General features: G+C 49.0%; 1 protein-coding gene and 1 long non-coding RNA gene across 2 annotated transcripts in view; one reads left to right on the top strand and one right to left on the bottom strand.

Annotated features, from left to right (window-relative positions):
- Positions 1–1,526, top strand: part of LOC138113523 (uncharacterized) — a 104,557-nt gene extending 103,031 nt beyond the window's left edge. Inside the window, exon 2 of the long non-coding RNA XR_011152204.1 lies at positions 1,336–1,526. This is a non-coding gene — a long non-coding RNA (uncharacterized lncRNA). The remainder of the gene's footprint in view (positions 1–1,335) is intronic.
- A 12,659-nt stretch (positions 1,527–14,185) lies between these two features.
- Positions 14,186–19,311, bottom strand: LOC138113314 (maestro heat-like repeat-containing protein family member 7). Its single transcript, XM_069021474.1, has 15 exons — positions 19,182–19,311; positions 18,856–18,920; positions 18,597–18,746; positions 18,263–18,411; positions 17,788–17,935; positions 17,370–17,557; positions 17,134–17,271; positions 16,758–16,872; positions 16,448–16,585; positions 16,063–16,239; positions 15,776–15,931; positions 15,515–15,616; positions 15,021–15,123; positions 14,743–14,799; positions 14,186–14,447 (listed from the first exon to the last, which is right to left on the bottom strand). Exons 1-15 carry the CDS (start codon positions 19,309–19,311, stop codon positions 14,248–14,250), a joined length of 2,016 nt encoding a protein of 671 aa, XP_068877575.1. The 3' UTR covers positions 14,186–14,247.
- Positions 19,312–19,624: the final 313 nt, after the last annotated feature.

Genomic DNA, 19,624 nt, shown 5'->3' with positions numbered 1-19,624 from the left:
ATACACCATGTTTTGGTTCTGGTTTTCTTTTCCTTATTTTGTGGCTTTGTGCAATAAAAGATGTGGAAATCTATGACCCTGATGTATCAGAATCTGTTATGTCACTCATGACTGGATAGCATGTGTTTATGAAAGATTGAGTTACACCTCATTCTAAAACTGCAGAAGATTCTTTCAAGGCTGTATTTGCATTTACTGATCGTTTTGAAGGAGTGATAATACTTTACAGTTCAAACAGACCCAAGTAATGGGGAATTTATGCCAGTAAGAACTAGAAGCTTGTTTGGCTTAAAGAGAATATATAAACAAATGATTCCTGGGTAATTTTCTTTTTTCTGCTGTATTTTGGAATAGATCCACACAGCTGTTGTGTCATGGTACTGTATTAGCAACCCTGAGCACACTGGGGATGGAGAGCTGAATATTTGTGCTTTGAATTGAACACACAGCTTCCTGGAGTACTGAGATGTAAAAGGTGTTGTCACCCCCTCTGTCTGCAATAAACAATTGCTTTAGCAGCTTCTTCAGACTTCCACACCCTGATCCGTATGCATTTATAGTAAATAAATATAGTATATGTAATATATAGTAAATGTCACACAGTGCTCCTGAAGGGCTCTTGATAGAAAATGTGAAGGAGTTAATTTCATGCATCTTTTACTGAATTCTGACATACCTAATTCCAAACTTCAGCATGACAGGCTTTCATTTCATTATTGTTAATTGCTCTGAATTAATATTTAGATTCTCATAAGCAAGAGAGAATATTGCTAGTAATTAAGATGCAGTAGGTTATCTGATTTGATTTTACTTCTACATTTGCTTGATAACTTGCCTAAAAGCTTGTATATTTTAGCTGTATTTGCTGATTTCAATTTGAGGAGTCAACTATTACACCCAGCTTGGAAACAGATTGCATCCAAGCTGCCACTCACTGTTGGTTGGTAGAAATGCAGAAATTTCAGAAACCATGTTTGGAACACGTGCTCACATACACTCTTGTATAGAAAGAAATAATTAAAAATCTTGAAAAAATTGAGGGCAAAACAAAAAAAAAAAACGAAAAAACCCCCAGCTTTTGCAAAGTGAAAACAAAATTCTGGGAAAACAAAGAAATCCCCCTGTTAATGGCAAGGGAACAGGCATCCCCAGATCTAAGCACTGTCATGTATTCTATAGCTTTACTTGGTCACTGAGGATGGTAGGATGCCTGGAATTCTATTCTGCTAGCCAATGGAAAACAATGTGATATGTTTGTGCTGACCTTTCTTTAAAGCTGTTTAATATGTTATTTCAAAAAGGAGCTTATACTTATATCCTGCCCCTTTTTTTCAGGCTAGATCTGCTTGTATGTTTACAGCAAGATGGATAATGTGGAACTTTAGTGATGTGTTGGGATGCAGATAAAGGTTGAAACTTGTGCTTTAGTACAAGCTGCATACATCACCCTGAAGACACAGAGCTTCATGATTAGACCAAGTGTAAAAGTAAATAAAATGTGAGCTGTGTCTGAGACATGGAACCAATCTCTGCTGGCTTTGTGGTTTTTTCCAATATGGTGTATTTATTTTAGGGATTTCCATACATGTGTGTTTTTAGTCTTTGCATTAGGCCTGTACATGTATTAAGGTGATCAAAAGTGCACTTGAGAGTTTGTGAAGCATTATAGTATTTTGGAAACCTTTTTAAAGCCTTCTCACTTAACTAATGTGTTGTTACTAATGGATTTTCACAGTGCCAAGTCCAGAATGATTCCTCTGCACTGGGTGCTTTCTGATCCTGCTGGAAAAATACCTTCAAAATTAGCACAGGAAGCAAATGGAATGAATGTGGACTCTTTCATCATCCATTTACCAAATAAATAGATATATAAAATAACATAATTCATAAATTTTCAAATGATTAATGTTTTCTACTGTAGTGTATAATTATTATAGGGAATTAATAGTTGCAGTCGTTTTTGTAGATATCATACTTGGGCATTGATATGTTTGAGAACAGAAGAAAATGTGAGGTCAGGGTAGGACAACAGCAAAATAACCACCCAGCCTTCATCAGCAAAAAGTAGTCTAACTTCTGTCAGCAAGTTTTTAGTTCTTGGAAAAGTTTATTTTTTTCCTCAGACAAAAAATTCTGCGCTTCAGAGGAAGATGCAGCACTTCTGCCAGTTGTGAGTGCATGGAGTTAAGTATGTTTATCTGAGCATCTGGAAACATCTTGTCTATACTAGACACGTATAGACATTTAATATGGCTCATTTCATCCTTGAAGCATCACATTAGAAATTACTGAAGAGAATCAATTTGGAGCAAAAATGTGAACGCATATTTTCTAATGTAATGATTTTCTTGATATTACATAATATTAGGACAGACTAGAAAATGTAAAATGGAATATCAGAAGTTCTGCTTATTGAAGCCAAACTTTTATGTATTTCTAAATGAATAGTAATATGTTTTATATACTAGAGTACAGCAGATCCCAATTTGATAGGGAAGTAGGATGGTGGCATTACCACTGTGGACACCCCCACCTCCCTCACTCCATTTCCCCTGATGTTACTTATGGCCCTCGCAGACAGCTTTGCTTTTCTGTGATCCAGAAGAGTAGCAAAAGGGACCCAGGCATTCATGGTTATGTTCTGAGCAATCCCAGAGAAGGGAATATGACTTCAGGGTGGGTAATGGGAGAAGGCAATATCTTTACAGGGTTACTTCTCTGTCATTATTACTCCACAGCTTCTCAAGCTCTATTCCCCTTCCTTTTTCCATTAGTCTGCATTAATTGAGTGGTGTGATTCTAACAAAGCTTTCTTAGCAAAGCTATAGACCCTTGCAATGAACTATATAATGAAATTTATATAATGAAATTTATAGATGTGGATTTGCTTCTTGTTCGTAGCATGTAGAAAAGGAACTAGATTTTTTGATAGGAAAATATCACATGTGGTAAATCTGTACTGCTCAAACTTATTTTTAAAATGTTTCCTAAGAATCGTTGTTGAAGTGTGAAAAATGAGTTGAATTTGGGGCATGCAAAAGTAATGGATTAGAGTTTTGTCATGAAATGTAAATAGATAGGATGTGTCTCCTTTTCATTCCTGTGGAGTGATTGTATTATTATGTATTAATACACATAATTAATGATACATATAATTAAAATCATTCAACTACAGACATTTCCTCAGTCAATAGAGACCTGTTCCTACCACATTTGTTGTTGTGTGTTTTCAGTAGTTCTCATGTTCGTAACATTTTATGGAAACTTGGAGGGCATCCATTAAAATAAAAGGTTTACATCAAACAATTATATTAGAGCTACCTTTCTTATATTGTCACATGGCACATGTTTGGCATTTTTAAATGTAGCGGTTTGCTGAACTCAAGTGAAATAGTCAAGTTATGTAGTCACTTAGCTTGCTGGTAACTCTCATCAACCATATCCTAAGCCACATTTTGGGAGAGGTTAGGGATTAAAGTTTTTAATCGAGTAAAATATTTTATTTTTAAAAGTAATCAAATGTTACAAATTAAACATACCAAGACTATGCAAACCTTTATCTTCCACTGCTAAACAGTGTTTCTATATCTCTTCAAGTCAAATCCTCTGAAATACCAATTTTCCCTGCACCTTATTTTTCTCTGCCTTGTGTGGTTTATGCCTTGGTCAGGTTTTCCTTTCCAGATTTCATTTGCCACAGGTCTCGTAGCAGTCAGTATTTCTTCTGACTGCTGATGTTTTTCCTTCAGACTGATTTCCAGTGTTCAGCACACGCTCCCAATGTGACTCCTTTAATTCTCTCTGCTTCAGGCATCTCTGCTTTGAGTTCCTAAAAAAACCTGGGGAGTGACAAGCACGGAGAACAAGTCAAGATCTGTGAGAAATTATTTGCACTTGCCATTTGAGTCAGAAGCTGGTGTGAGTACTTAAGATGGAGCTTTGTTGACAAGTGAGAAATTTTCCCTCTTGTTTTGAAAACTCAGCAAGTCTGTGCAAATATACAGCAATTTATCTTGAAGGAAAGCCAGCCAACACCTAAAAGGCCTGGTAAAGTGCTTACTATTAATTTGTTTGAGGAGTAAGTAAATATTCATTATATCTTTGTAGTGTGTATTCAGCAGGTGCTTTTCCAATAAAAGGAAACATACAAATCAAAGTAATGTTCCTCAGATACATGGACCAAACAATTGGCTATGTCTGTGGCTTTATTCCTTCCTTAGAGGGTCAATCAGTAATGGTAACATATATGCTATTTTAATAGTAGAAAAGTAAGATGCAAGACAAATGCATCATGTATCATCTCATTTGGATCTCTTAAGTGCTGGAAGACGGGTAACAGTAGACAACTTTGAAGGGTCAAAACTGCCATAAGCAATTTATATTTCCTACCTGTTAAGCTTTTCCCAAACTGTTGTTGATAATTGTTTTGAAGGATTAATCAATGTTAAGTCACTGTTGACTGCTGCTCTGGGTCCCAAAGGGAACCAAGTGACTGGAGCTGAGGTTTCCTTTCAGGTGGGTTTATTCATTTCCATGCAGGATAGGATGGATTGGATATACATAGCTACTGTTATAAATGTGTTGGCTTTCGTAGGCCGGTTATATAGTTAACAATGTTACAAGGTTGATGAGTTTTGGGGGGTCCAAGTGCTGGAGAGCTAGCCAGAGTAACACACATACACCGATACAATTTGAGCATCGTTCTCTGTTTTATTGTCTAACTATGCAAGCTTATATCTGCTTTTGCAAAGATTCACGCCCAGTCCCTCTAGACGGCCTCTAATCCGCAGCGGAGCCGACCAGTGTATTGCTTTGCCAAGGACTCTCAGGGCTGCCTGCAGCCAGGTGCTTTCCAGGCCTGCCTGCAGCCAACGGTCTGTTCAGGGGTTTTTTCTCAGCAACCCTGGGTTGTCCAATCTTTCCAGGGGCATCATATGCCCCTGTTCCATAAGGAATCCCTCTACAGATGAGTTGCTAGGGGCTGGGCCTGCTAATTACTTAATTGTAAGTCACAGTTAATTAAGCTGTGTGACACGAGGTACGGGTGTAATGCTTTTGTATAACCACTAGATGGGGATGGTATGAGAGGGATAATGGGGGAATTTTCTAGAAACTTTCAGCAGGCGTAATGACATCATCCTGAATGCGGATTGGAGGACAATTACACTAATGAGATGGATTTAGGAGCAAGTGATTGGACAGGAATGTTCCATCAAAATGAGCCAATCAGGAGGACCCAAGACGAGCCAGTGACAGCGAGAATTGAGAAATGGACCAATCCTGTTCAAAGACAGTCTATAAAAATTTTTCTGGTGCATTGCACCAGGTCTTCCTACAGTATCTCACCTGACCAAAGGAACACTCAGGATCGTGTGCGCTGTTACTCTGCTTTGTCACTGGGGGCTTTGAGCTTATCTCAAACTCCTGTTTCCAGGAGTTGTTGTTTTGTCAATAAATCAGTTAACCTGCAAAGGTGACAGGACCACTTCTTACAGCTACTGATCTTGTAATTTTTAACTGTTACTCATTGTCATGGTTTGACACTGGCCAAACACCAGGTACCCACAATAGCCGCTCACTCATCCTCCCCTGCCACAAGTGGACAGAGGAGAGAAAAAATTAATGAAGGGTTTATGAGTTGAGATCAGGACTGGGAAATAACACTCCAAACACAAAACAGGCTGAACTGAGAGGTTCAGAGTAAGTTTATTACTAACAGAATCAGAGGAGGATAATGAGAAGTACAATAAGCCCTTAAAAACATCTTTTCTTTCCCCAGTCCCTCTCTCTTTCCCACCGACAGTGCAGGGAGACAGGCCGTGAGGTGATTTGGTCAGTTCATCACCAAGATTTTCTTCTGCTGCTCCAGGAGAGGAATCCTTCCCCTGTGAGACCATGGGGTCCCTTCCCATGGGAGACTCTGGGAACTTCTCCAGCGTGGTTCCAATCTCATGAGCAGCAGTCCTGCCAACCCTGCTGTAATGTGAGTCCCTCCCTCAGGCAAACAGTCCTCCCAAAACTACTGGGGCGTGGGTCACTCTTCCATGGGGTGCAGTCCTCCAAGGACAGGCTGCTACATGCTTGAAAGCAGGGGCCCCCTCTCTCCACTGGGTCTCCCACTGGAGCACAACCTCCTCCAGGCATCCACCAGCTCCAGCATGGGCACCTCCCCCATGGACTGTGGGTGAATCTCTGCATCCCCCATGGACCCCCACAGGCTGCAGGGGCACAGCTACTTCACCATGGCCTTCATCACAGCCTGCAGAGGAATCTTGGCTCCAGCGCCTGGAGCACCTCCTGCCCCTCCTTCTCCACTGACCCTGGTGTCTCCATGTTCGTTCCCTCACTCCTCCTCTTCTCTGGCTAGGAAAAAAACCCTCACCTTTATTTTGGTTTCTTCTTAAATATGTTGTCATAGAGGCGTTACCAACCTGTCTAATTGGCCCAGCCTTGGTTAGTGGCATGTCCATCTTCAGAGCCACCAGGGATTGGCTCTGTTGGACATGGTGGAAGCTTCTGGCAGCTTATCACAGAAGCCACCTCTATGGCCCCCTCACTACCAAAACCCAGGCTGTGCAAAACCAACACACTAAGACTGGATTCAGCTGCACTCAGATTCCACTCTGAGTTTAGAAAGCAAAGGGGTCCTTTCTTCACCTTATGAGTCAATGGGAGAGCTTTTCTAATAAATTTTGTTTGAAGTTCCCACTCTGCCCACAACAAAACCCTGCTCAATTAACCCAGGTCTTCAGCTACAAATTCTGTTCCTTCTAAGTTATCCCAGGTTTTCTGTCAAAAATGCTGCCCCTGTCTTCTCTTTTACAACAGGCTTCCCCTCAGAAATGCTAATTTTTCCTAAATTACCTCATATTCATCTGTCAAAAAATGTAGTTTTGTTTCCTCTAAATTACCTCAGGTTTCCTGTCAAAAATTTCCCCTCTGCCCCTACTCAATACATTATCTCAGATTTTCCCTCCAAAATGTTCCCTAGCTGTGTCCTATAGATGACGTAAGATTTTACCCCCAAAATGTTTATTTTTAACAGACTACCTTACTAGACTACCTCAAGGTTTCCCTCTAAAATATCCCCTACAGATTAACTCAGATCCTGCACCCAAAATATCCATTCTGTCCCCTACAGATTTCCTTAGATTTTTCCTCCAAAATATTCCCTACAGATTATCTCAGATTTTACTCCTGAAATGCTCATTCTGGTCCCTACAGATTACCTCAGGTTTTTCTTCCAAAATGTTCTATTCCCTAGTGATTACCTCAAATTTTCCCTTCACAAAGTCCCCATCTGCCCTTATACCTTACCTCTTATTTAATCCCCAAAATGCCACCTACTGATTGATGCAAAGAAATCAACAGACAAACAGATTATCTGCCAAAAGCGCTTTTATTTTAGCCAGTGGGAGAGCAGGGCTTCACACCCCACCAAAATGCTTCTCCACCACTTACAAATTTCAGTAGGTTTATATAGCAATTTTATCAAGAATACCATACATCCTTACACTTCTAAGGTTAGTATTTGATAAGCAGGCAGTTAGAAATACATTGCATCAGATTCCTATACTTTAAGCTAATGTCCACGCACTGGCCACGCACAGTCTACATGCTCTAAAGCAGTTAGTCTTCCTTATTGCTTCCTTGCACAGGGATGATTCCCTACTTGCCCTCAGTTATTCTGGTATACTAAGTCTAAAGCTTTTTGACAAGTCATGCTCATGTCAAGTTAGGCCTGCCCAGGCTTTCTTATGCTAACTTGTGTTAAGCACTTATGTCTATTTGTGCTAAGTACTTGAATACATTTGCTAATTGCTTGTGCTTACCTATGTAAAACAAACTCCTTATTTCAGATTACCCCGGATTTTACCTCCAAAACATCCCTTTTGTTGCTTACTGATTTCCCTCAGATTTTCCCTCACAAGTGTCCCTTATTTGTTCTGTACAGATTACCTCAGATTTTGCTTCCAAAATCTTCATTAAGTCCCCTGCAGGTTACCTGAGATTCTACCTCAGAAACGTTCCTTCTGTCTCCTAAAAATTTCCTCAGGTTTTATCACAAAATTTTGTGTACCTGTCCTCTAGAAATTACCTCAGACTTTTCTCCCAAAATTGTCTCCTAGAGATCACCTCAGGTTTTCCCACCAAAAGGTCCGCTACATGTGCTCCACAGATAACCTCAGATTTTATTCCCACAGTCCAGGGATTACCTCAACTTTACCCCTGAAATACTCATTCTGTGCCCTACAGGTGACGCCACGTAAGTCCAGCATTCCTCCGCTATGAAGTTCTTTCTGTCCCGTCTGAGCTACTTCAGCTTTTCCCTTCAAGAACTGAAACACCGTGAAGTCCTGTGATGGCACTGCCCCATCCTCCTCTCTGTGTATGAACGCAGGACTGCCACAGGCCACCTCCCACACCGTTTACAGGAGCCTGCCCGGCACCTCGCCGAGAGGGGCGGACACAGCGGGTTCGAGTTCCCGCCCCGCGGCTGAGGGGATGGGCGGGAAGCGCCCCCTTGCAGCGCAGAGGAGGCGGCGGCAGCACAGCGGGGAACCGCCCGCCCTTCCTGTGTCCCTCAGGGCGCACCCACCTACCCTCAGCAGCTCTCACATCCCCTCAGCGATACACGGCACGGCTGTCTCCCCCTCAAGGGACCGTCAGGTCCTCTCAGTGACCCTGATGTACCCTTAGCAACACAATGGACACCCGCCTCCCTCTCAGTGACCCTCATGTCTCCTCAGCAGCATGCAGGGGCACCCACATGCCCCTCAGAGACCTTCATGGCCCCTGAGTGACACACGGGGCACCTGACTCCCCCTCAAAAGTCCCTCATGTCCCCTCAGCAAGACAAGGGGTACCCACTTCCCCCTCAGTGATACTCATGGTCCCTCAGCAATACACGGGGAATCCACCTTCCCTTCAGTGACACATGAGGCACCCACCACCCACTCAGAGACCCTCCTGTCTTTTCAGTGACACTCATATCTCTTCAATGACCCTCACATCCCCTCAGCATCACTTGAGGCCCCCACCTCTCCCTCAGTGGCCATCACATCCCCTCAGTGACGCACAGGGCCCCTGCCATCCCTTCAGTGTCCAGCATGGCCCCTCAGTGACACATGGGGTACCCGCTACCCCCACAGTGAAGCACAGAGTGATGAACCAACTCTTCGTCTAAGCTGGGCTTTGGCTCCATGATTTGGGAAGTCAAATAATTGCTGTCGTAATTGCACAGAGCTTGTTTTCCTGCCCACCTAGCAGGACCACACAGTTCCAGCAAAAAAAATTCATGCTTACCCAAGCTGTAAGTGTTGCTGAGGCTGTCTGCTATATGCCAGATAGGTTGAACCATCTTGTTCTGATCTGTCTTGGGGTGACATTATGGTGTGTATCCCATATTGCTGCCTATGCCCAGAAATTAATTTTTGTGCCTTTCTACACCTCTAAACTGAGCCTGAGAGGGGGAAGGAAAAAACTGAGCAAAACTTTTTCAAAGCAATTTGCAGCTTGTTCAAGGTCACACACAGATAGCAATTTGTTTCCCAGCTGCAGCAGGGGAGGGAGGAAGCACCTGGCTTGCTGCTCCTAGGACAGTTTTTTTGGCCAGTGGTTCAGCTGCTTTTTCTCCGGAGAGAGACTGAGAGTTGAATTTTTCCTTCCCTGGAATTTCGGATTTTCTCCCTTTTCTACTGGACTGCTTGATTGCTGTAACATCAGAGCACATCGGGAGGACTTTCCACTGGGCACAGAGGGCCTGGCCCTGGGCCAAGCCCCAGCTCCGAGGGGACCAAAGGGAGGACTCTAACTCTTTCCCAGGTTTTTCCTCCACAGCGAAAGATTTTATTATTTAGCAGTATTTTCCTTTCCTGTGTGTTTGTTAAATAAATAGTTTTATCTCCTTCACTTTCCTTTGAGGAAATTTTTTTTTTCCCGAACCTGGTGGGGGGAGGGGTGGTTGTGCCTTCTCTCAGAGGATATATTTCTAAATTTGGCCAAACCAGAACATGATCAAAGGGCCAACAATACGATACATGACTATTTCTGTCCATATGTACTGAAATTACAACATATAACAACCAGATTTTTTTTTTCACTTTATTAAATGGACTGCAGGTGCCAACCTGGGTACTTAGCCTTCTAAACAAATTATGTTTATATCAGATGGGTAGAAATACATGTAAAAAGCAGATGCACCCATGTCCCAACTTTGCAAACAAAAGTTAATACTGTTTAGGCACTGGTTGTGATCTCAAAGGGTGGGACCTTTGAAAAGCACAAACCCAAGTCTGCTACATGCTCAGCTTTATCAGACACAGTAGATCACAGTTCAAGAACAATAGTTTTTATGGAACAGACTAAACCATGACAAGCAGCTGCTCTTTAGATGATTGAATTTACTTTACTAAGGCCTGGGACTTGAACACAATCAACTTGAAATCAATAAGGCTGGCAGGAAGAGAAAAGGAAAAATGGTAACTATTACAATAAAATTTGTTTTGGGAGTTTCAATTTAAAAAAAATTCTAAAACAAGAACTACAAGCACACTAATTTTCAAGCTCTACTTTCAGAATTCTACAAAATATTTATCTTAGAAGATTAATAAACGGCATCAAGAAACTATTGGATGATGTTGAGATAGTGAATGAGAAGACTGGAATAAAATAAGTTCATTTTACTGTAGATGCCAGGTTCCTACTTTTCTGCTTTGGTGATTTTGCATCTTGTCTTGCCCTATTTCCTTCAGTATTTCACAACTGAAACAGAAAGGGTAAATTCTCAAACTGTCTCTCATTTTGTACAAACAAAAAATTCCACAAAAATTTCAACATATCCTCACAAATGCAGTTATTTCTGCAGAATACCCAGGATAAGGGAGTGTGCTCTTTAACTGAATCCACAAACACAAACAAACATATAGAGAAACTTAACATTGTTGTTTGCACTTAAGCAATTAGGAATGGTCCAACCATTAATTTATAAGCTCTCCTGAGGGAATTTAGCGACCTCATGTTGTCTATCCCATACAACTTTATTCTCAGGCAAGACAAGATGATAGGGTAAGGGAAAAACGTCAAGAGCTTCCAAGAATTACAAAATACATAGGCGGAAGACATTTTAATTTCCATTCAATATTTCCTGCTCTGTAAACACTGAGGTTTTCTTGGTGCTATATCTATTCTAATTCAGGAGTTGGTATTAACATTCTTCATGGTCTCAGATTATTCTTTTTCAATGAGTCAGTGATGGGTCTCACACCCTCTGTTCTGCATAAAGTCATATCTCACATGGTATTATGTCCCCCTTTGTGAGCTTATCTGGGACACTACATAATGGATTTGTGAGAGACCTTAATGAATGGATTTGAGTATTTAAATCCTTATCAGATAGCCAAGTCATATGTGGTCTTTCCATGGCCATCTTAAATTGAAGTGATAAGAATTCTTACTTAAGGTGAAGGATGATTAGTGAAGAAACTCAAGCATGACGCATAAGCCTGTTTCCAGCGCAGAGTTGCTCAGAGCCGCATCCAAACTGGCCTTGAACACTTCAAGGGATGGGGTAGCCACAGCTTCTCTGAACAACATGTGCTAGTGCCTCACTGCCCTAACCAAGAAAAATTTTTCCTAATATCCAATCTAAACCTACTGTGTCAGTTTGAAGCCATTCCCCCTTGCCCTGTAACTCAACACCCTTGTAAATAGCTTCTTTCTTGTAGGTTCCTTTCCTACAAAGAAGGCCACAATAAGGTCACCACAAAGCCTTCTCTTCTCCAGGCTGAACCATCCCAACGTGCATTTGCATCTCTGCTCCAGCAGGTGGCTGTTTGCAGGAGCAGCTGGAGCAATTGGTGGCAGAACTTGGTATCTGTCAGATGTTGCTCCTTCCTGGAATGATTTTTTCATGGAAGTCATTACCAGCAGCACAAAAACCACCATCCACTGTTGACTTCCATAGGACAATTAGACTCTAGAGAGATACTGTCAAGTTTCATTGTGTTTTTCTGACTTTTTCTTGCTTTCTGGAAAAAATCATCAGCCCAGTCTCTGATGCACAATGCCCCAGCTGCTGCCTATCTGGCTGTGGCCAGCAGCTCATGCCCAAACACAACTGGGTACCTGCTGGGCAAGGGAATGGATGGCCATAAGCAGGGAGCTTCTGCAATGAACAAAAGAGACACTTGGGGAAGTGCAGAGGATAGGGATAACTCTGTGATAAGAGAACCTGTTCTGTGTCTCTGATTATGGTGCCAGCACCATGAAGAAGCAGCCAAGACAAGCACTGGAAGCAGACATGTCCTGCCGCTTTCTGCTGTTCGATGGACACAGATCGCACTTGTTCCCATGGCTCCAAAACACTTTATCTAGGAACAACAGAGGGCCATGCATTGGTTGGGAATGGCCTCCAGCAAGAGCAAAGACACATCCTCTATCAGCAGAGCGGAGCTCCTGAACTGGTCCATCTCTGCAGTGTGTCTCTCCACCCCTGAACCTCAGCCGCAGGAGTCCCTGCTTTTCTCCAGCATCTCCTGCTTCTTCATTTGTTCTGAAGAAGTTCTACATTTAGAGTTTAGAAGTTCATGCATGTTTTTTTAGGTGCCTGCATGGAGGAGAGGGTCAGCAGCTGCGGCCAAGAGCTCATGTCCCACCAGACTCTATAACAATGGCACCAATGCCGCTGCCTTGGGATGCCTGACTGGAAGGCCAGTCTGCCCTCAAGCACAGCCATTGAAGTCAGTCAGGGGCACAGGCTGCAGCTGAAGATGCCAAGCATTACTGTGAGGCTGGCGAGTCAAGAGAAAGCCATTTGGGCTACTTTACATGAAGCTTTTTGCCAAACCATGTAAAATTGTGACTACAGTTTCCCACTTTTTGGCATCCCGGCTGATGCAGGCCCAGAGCTCTGTGTCAGGGGTGTCTCAGCCACAGCACCGTGTGGACCTGGGCTGGCCGCCAGCCCTGCCTCTGCCCACTGCCCCTCACCAGCAGCACCCAGTGGCCATGCCCTGTAGGTACAAAAATGCTGCTAGCGAGGATTTTCTTGTTATTTTCTAAGTCCGTGAGAGACTTCTCTCTCTCACAGAAGAGGTAGCAGGGAATGGAAACAACCAAGCCACCTGCAACCTTGAAAAGTCTTGTTTATGGTATAGTAGAAAAATATTTTGACAATGGATGTTTTAGGATTTTAGCCAATCACCCCCAAGGGGTGGCTGGTCCTTTGTCCAATTAGACAATGAAGAAAAAAGTCTATAAAAGAGTTCGTAAACTAATTAAATAAATCAATCTTGCTGCACAATTCCTGCCTGTTGGATCTTCTCTCCTCCTCCTCCCTATGGCTGCAGGACATGGTGATATACCGTAGGAACCAGGCCAGCGGTAATAGTGCCCCGGCAGGGCCTGCTTGCCCTCCTTGTCCGCAACCAAACCAGCCTGGGCAACATGCAGGTGTCCCCACTTGTCTGCTGAGGCCCAGCCCCAAGGGATTCTGCCGCAGGCCTGGGAGATGCATCAGGGAAGTGCCAGAGCAGATGGGTGGCAGGAAGAAGGCCGCTGCCTGGGGGCTGCTTATGGCCTCTGACACCCAATTCCTCAGGCCTTCTCACCAACCCATCCACTCAAGTCCTCCTGTCCCATCATAGCCTCCTGCCACCCATGCCCATGTGCATCCCTCTCATGCTTTCCCGCTACCTTATCCTGTCAGGCCTTCACAGCACCTCATCCCTCCATGGCCTCCCACCGCCCCTTCCCCTCCAGGCCTTCCCCAGGCCTGCCCGGTAGCGGTGCAGCCCTGACGGAGCTCCAGAGGAGCCGGATCAAGAGGCACCTCAGAGCCCTCAGCAACCCAGGCAGCAGCGCACGGGCCGGAGGACACAGATGGCGGCTCCTGCCTGGGACAGGGCTTGTGGCCATCTCCCGGCACCAGTCCCGCAGGGATCCCCGCAGCTCCGGCCCCTGCGTACCCGCTCTGTCGGCAGCGTTTAGGCTTCAGCAGACCCACCAGAGGCCAAGGAGCTTTTGGCCACTTTCCCTTCCACACCGCACACTTGGGCAACTTGCTGAGCACAAGCAACCCTTTTCCCCTCTTCCCCATTGGCCTGTGGACACTGGGCACCAAAAGAAAGCTCCTGAACCTCTGTGTATGACAACAGCAATTTAATATTCCTACAGTGGGGTGAAAGGAAGTGCTTGCAGAGGAGAGCTGTTCCCCGCAGGTGGCCCCAGCAGATGCAGCCTCCCGGATCAGTTCTCCACAGGGCTCCAGCAGCTCAACCAGCCACCGCGACACAGGGAAGGCCGTGACTCCCAGAGCCGGCGGAGTTGATCTTGCATCTTCTGGTATCGGGAGATGGGAATCCTCTGTACAGCTAGGTGGATGTACAGCGTTTGAAGGGCCAGGCTTGAGATGGCGGGGCTGCTGTCATCTGTCATGTGCTGAAGGGCTGGATCAGAGAGAAACAAAGCCACAGTCAGAGCCTGGATCTGCGGGGACCTGAGGAGACCCTCCTGACAAGTCCATCCCACCCAGCTCTTGCCATGGCCTGGAGGAAGCAGGCAGAAGACAACAGGATCAGCTGGAAGGTGCTGGCCATGAATCTCCCACAGGCCCCTGAAATGTGCTCTGTGCTCTGCCCACGCCGCCCCTCGTCCGCACAGGGAGCAGAGCCCTCCGCAGCCGGGGCAGGGATTGCAGATCCCCCCACCAGCTCCCGCTGACAGCCCGCTGCCCTCACTCACCCCCGCAGATGACCCGAACCTCTCGCTGCTGCTCTCTCAGGTACCGCCCGGCGATGCCTTGGGAACACAGAGCCTGTCACAGCCCCAGCGGCACAGCTGCCCCACACCGGCGCTGCCAGCCCTGAGGCCACACGACCTCCTTCCCCAGCAGCGCTCGGCGGCGCCCGAGGGCAGGCGGGGCTCCACGGCCCCGGGCCCGGATCCCGCTGCCGGGGCAGCAGGCGGGACCGGGGCCGAGCTGCAGCGGGGCGGGGAGGGGCCCCGGCCTCGTGGCTCACCAATGAACCTGACGGCCGCCTCTCGCAGGGACTCCTGCGGGTTCTCCAGGTACGGCAGGGCCAGGCTCAGGTGATCGGCCGCTCGGCTCCTGTCCTCTGCCAGCTGCAGAGAGCGCCAGGAGGGAAGGGTTGGCGCGGGCTCAGCCCCTTGGCCGGGCGCTCCCTACGGCCGGCACTGCCTCCCCTGCCCGCACAGCCCCGAGGCCCGGCCAGCAGCCGCTGGCGCCGGGCTTTAGAGGGGGCAGAGGGCCCGGGAAGCCACGATGTCGCCCCGCCCCACAGCCCAGCTGGGTCGGGGCTCCATCAGCACCTGGCTTGGGGCCAGCGGAGCCTGGAGAAGAGCCCGCGCGGCCCAGGGAAGGGAGCAGCGTGTGGGGCACAGGCTGGCGCCCCTGGGTGCAGCACTGGGCAGGGGCCACAGCAACCAGCCTCACACACTGAGCGCCGGGGGCAGGGGGCTGGAGCTGGGGCTGGGGCTTCCAGGCTGTCCTTACCAAGCACTTGCCAAACCTCCACATCTGATCCGTCTTCACCAGGTGCTCAAGATCCCTCCTCTTCAGGAACCGTAGTGCACAAAGCAGCGTTTCCTGAGAGGCCTGCAGAGCAGCAGAGACCCAGAGATGGCACCGCAGCCCAGGGTACAGGACCCGTGTCCCTGTGCCAAGGCCAGGAGGAGGCTGGAGCCCATGAGATGCCAGGGCAGGGAGACAGTCGAGTCCCCTCCCATGGGGACGCCAGCACCCAGGAGTCCTCACCTCTGCCACGTGCCTGTTCTCATCATGGCAGTTGAAGAAGAGTGGGAGCAGGCTCCTCCTCACACACCTCTTCAGGAGCTTTTTTCCCTTTGCTGCTACCAACTTCATCACCTCTTGGAAGAGGTGAATGGAGAGCAGCTGCACAAGGCTGTTGTCCTGTTGGAAAGGAAGCAAAACCCCTCCATATCAGCTGCTCCAGGCTCCCCTGTGCACAGGCCCAAAAATCCACAGGGCACCGCATTTCCAGGCAGCACCCAGTGCCTGTGGCTGGGGGCACAGAGCCTTACATTGTCGAAGAGTTGCCAGAGCGCCTCAGCCAGCTGCAGGGCGATGGGGCTGGGTATTACGACGTCTTTGTGCGAGAGCAGAAAGCTGAGTACAGTGGTGGTCATCTCAATGATGTCTTCATCAGCATCCCACAGTAGGTCTCCAAGGCTTTTGGTCAGGCTGTACATTCTTTTGGCCTGTGCGGAACACAAGGCTGTGCAACCCCACCCTGCTACTGCAAGGCCCAGAGGCCAAAGGCCTGTCCCGAAGCACTCGGGCAGCTGAACAACGACACAGGAGAGCTGGGAGCAGCTGCCTCAGCACCTGAAGCCCAGCCAAGCCCAAGGGGCTGCTTTCCCCAGCCCCACGCTGCCAGCACGGCTTCAGCTGCTGCCCCCTTCTCACCATTGAGGGATCCTTGCTGAGCACCATGAGGCCTCTGAGCACCAGGCGACGCATCTCCCTGGACCGGCTCTGCAGGTGCCTTTTCATGATCTCCAGGATGTTTTCACCACATTCATTCAGGTCCAGGCACTCCAGGACCTGAAAGGCACAGGGCAGTGACAGGGGAGCCGGCCAGCAGGAGCTGGGAAGCGCACAGGGCTGGGCCCAGGCAGCAGCACAGGGCGCGGGCACCGTCCCAGGCAGCTGCGGCTACGGGAGGGCAGAGAGCTGGGAGGCAGCTCAGTGAGGCAGCGCTGGCTATGAGGCTCACCTCCACAAGGAATGCCATGGCAGGCAGTTCCCAGTCTGAAATCTCTTTGCTGAGCAGGTCGAGGAGGCAGGATACGATGCTGCAACACCAGATTACAGAGACGCAGCGCATCTCCCTGGTGGGGGGAAAAAGGCACCATTGACCCTGAGCCGGGTGGGCAAACCTCTCTTGGGACTGATTCACAGAGGTCTGGTCTTTCCCAAGCATCCTGTGGGCGCTTTGGGAGGCGGCTGTTCCCGGGCACCCTCCTGTCCCAGCCTTTTCCAGTCTGCTCGTCCATCCCTTGGTGACAAGGCCTTCTCGCCCATGACCACGGGGACTGTGTGGGGTGTCCTGGGCACAAAGGAGAGGGGTGGTGGGGAGAAGGGGGTCTCACCTGGCCAGCAGACCCACGGCATAGTGGTGGGTGTTGGCACAGAGCAGCATGTCCCAGCCACGCTTGTGCTCCATTGCCATCACCACGTGCTCACACTGCAGCTGGCAGAGCAGGGCCTTCAGGGTCTGCAATGTGAACCTGTGTGAAGAGCAAAGCCCAGGTCACGCTGGGAGCCCTGGCTCCTGCCCCGGGGGCATGGGAGGGATGGGAAGACTGGGGGCACTGGGATGGGGCACCTGCTGGGGTTGGTGGCAAGGCCATGTTGCTCCTGGCATCGCTTCCAGAAAGTATCAACCTCCTCTGGTATATCCAGTGTGCTGATGTAAGCTTGGAAGAGCAGACGCAGAAAGAGTTGGGGGAAATATTCCAACACTACATGTGGGCACCAGGTCAGATTGAAGAGCCTCCACAGTGTCACAGTTGCCTGCAAAAAATAAAACACCCAGTGTCGAGACATCCATGTGACTGGGCCCAAGCACACGAGGGAGAGGCCAGGGGAGACGCAGTGGGAGCATCCCGGCCTGGTGCTCCTGAACCTGCCCCCTAACCCAGGTTTCCGCCCAGCACCTGAGGCAGGGAGGTGCAGTTGGGGGGAGGACAGAGAGCTGCTCGAGAGGTGCTGGGGGCGAGCAAAGGCCAGTTCCAGAAACTCACAGCCAGGACAAAGACATCTGTGTCATCGCCATCAGAGGTGCGTGTGCTGTGCTCTGGCCAGTTCCCCAGCACATCGAGGAGTAGCTGCAGTGCCAGCTCCGCAGTACCACTCGAGGACATGATTGTCATCCACATGGTCGCAGCAGCTCTGTGGGGTCAGAGCTCTGTGTCAGGGGGGCATCAGCCACAGCACCGTGGCCTGGGCAGCTGTAGGGGCCCACGCTGGCCATCAGCCCTGCCTCTGCCCACGGCCCCTCACCAGCAACACCCAGGCAGCCCAGCCCTGTGGGTACAGGCCCCTGAGGGGCAGGGAGGGAGCATGGCAGCAGGCTCGGGGACTGACATGCCAGGGCTGGAAAATGGAGGAGCCAGAGGGTCCTGGAACTCTCCGCCTGTCTGGCGGTCACCAGGGACAGGCTCTACAGGGGGACAGGCCAGTGAACCCTAAGGCATCAAGGCAGGTGGGCTGCTGTACCTGTCATACAATGGGGCCCAGCGCAAGAGAGTCATCAGCACATCGGAGGGGTATTCCATGGTCAGCTGCAGAAGGGGCTTGTCCAGCCTGTGCTCAGCAGACTCATTGGCTGTGAGCCAGCGGTGGATGTACCTCACCATGGCTGGCACCTGGACAAGGCACAGGGAGACTTGGAGAGCTGCCAGAGCAGCAACTGCCCCAGCTTCCCCTGAGAAGTGCTTCCCTTCCCACCACACTGGGCTGGGCACCTCAAAGGCTGAGGGAGCCCAGCAGACCCGGCTTGAGGCACCACGCGATTCCTGGGGCGATCAAGACCTGGCCACAGGCTGCTTACTTCCTTTGGATTAGAGACACCCTTCTCCACAAGCAAATCCAGCATGGCAGCACCGGCCTCGGCACTGAAGAGGTGAAAGTTTGCCAAGACCCCAGTGCCCACGCTGGTGGTCTCTTCCCGCCAGATGCACATGATGAATTCACAAATCATCTGCAGGAGAAGGGCAGGAAGAGAGGGATGTTCCATGGGGTGCTGCCAGTGCGGTGCTTGGCTGAGCAGCGACAGCAGGCCCAGCCCAGGTGGGGATGGCTGCAGGTACCTGCGCTGTTCTGCGGAAGCGGCCACGGGCGGGGTTGTGCTCTTGTGTCCGGTCCACGGCTGGGTCTGGTAAAGAGCGAGCGCAGCCAGAGCTGAGGGGCTGCAGGAGAGGCCGGAGAACACAGCCCAGCCCTGCGCTCCCCAGGCAGGGACAGCCCCGGTATGCCCAGGGGATGGAGCATGGCTGCTGTGGGGGGCTCTGCCCCGGCCCCTCTTCCATCCTGTCCATGGGCACATCTCCCCAGGGGACGGGACAGGATGGGACGGGACAGGATGGGGCCAAGCTGGCTGCAGGCACCAGCCCTGTGGCCCAGCTCTGTCACTCACCCTCCTGTGGCAGCAGCTGGAGCTGCTCCAGCTCTTGGGGCTGCTGTGCTGAGGCAGCTCCAGAGCCGCCTTCCTCCTCCTCCTTCACCCAGGCCGGCTTGGGCACGCTGGCGGGGGGTGTTTGCTCCATATCACTGTTTGGAGTTATGACTGTTTGCAGGAGAGATGCCTTGGAAAAGCTCCAGATGAGCAAGTGCTGCAGTTGTGCCTCGCAGGCACCTGCAACAGAGAAGCCTCGGGAAGGCTATAGGACAGCAAGTCCCGCAGTCTGTCCTCGAGGGCACCTGCACAGGTAACACCTCGGAAAGGCTCCGGGTCGGCAAAGAACAGCACTCTGTGCGGGGGCTCCTCACAGCACCGCTCTGTTCTGTCCTATCCTGTCGTGTGCTCCGAGCACTGTGGTGTGGCCGCGTCACCGCCAGCACCTATGTCAGCACGTGTCA

This window comes from Aphelocoma coerulescens, chromosome 7, assembly GCF_041296385.1.
Source record: "Aphelocoma coerulescens isolate FSJ_1873_10779 chromosome 7, UR_Acoe_1.0, whole genome shotgun sequence".
In the NCBI taxonomy this organism is placed as follows: domain Eukaryota; kingdom Metazoa; phylum Chordata; class Aves; order Passeriformes; family Corvidae; genus Aphelocoma; species Aphelocoma coerulescens.
The sequence above is the reverse complement of the archived record's forward strand: the minus strand, read 5'-3'. Positions and strand labels throughout refer to the sequence as shown.

Excerpts from the sequence above, each read along its gene's own strand:
- LOC138113314 (XM_069021474.1), bottom strand. The coding sequence starts at position 19,311 with ATGGAGCAAACACCCCCCGCCAGCGTGCCCAAGCCGGCCTGGGTGAAG. Across the intron at positions 17,936-18,262 it reads TGGGCCCCATTGTATGACAG|AGCTGCTGCGACCATGTGGA; the intron begins GTACAGCAGCCC and ends CTGACCCCACAG. Across the intron at positions 15,617-15,775 it reads AGAACAGGCACGTGGCAGAG|GCCTCTCAGGAAACGCTGCT; the intron begins GTGAGGACTCCT and ends GCTGCTCTGCAG.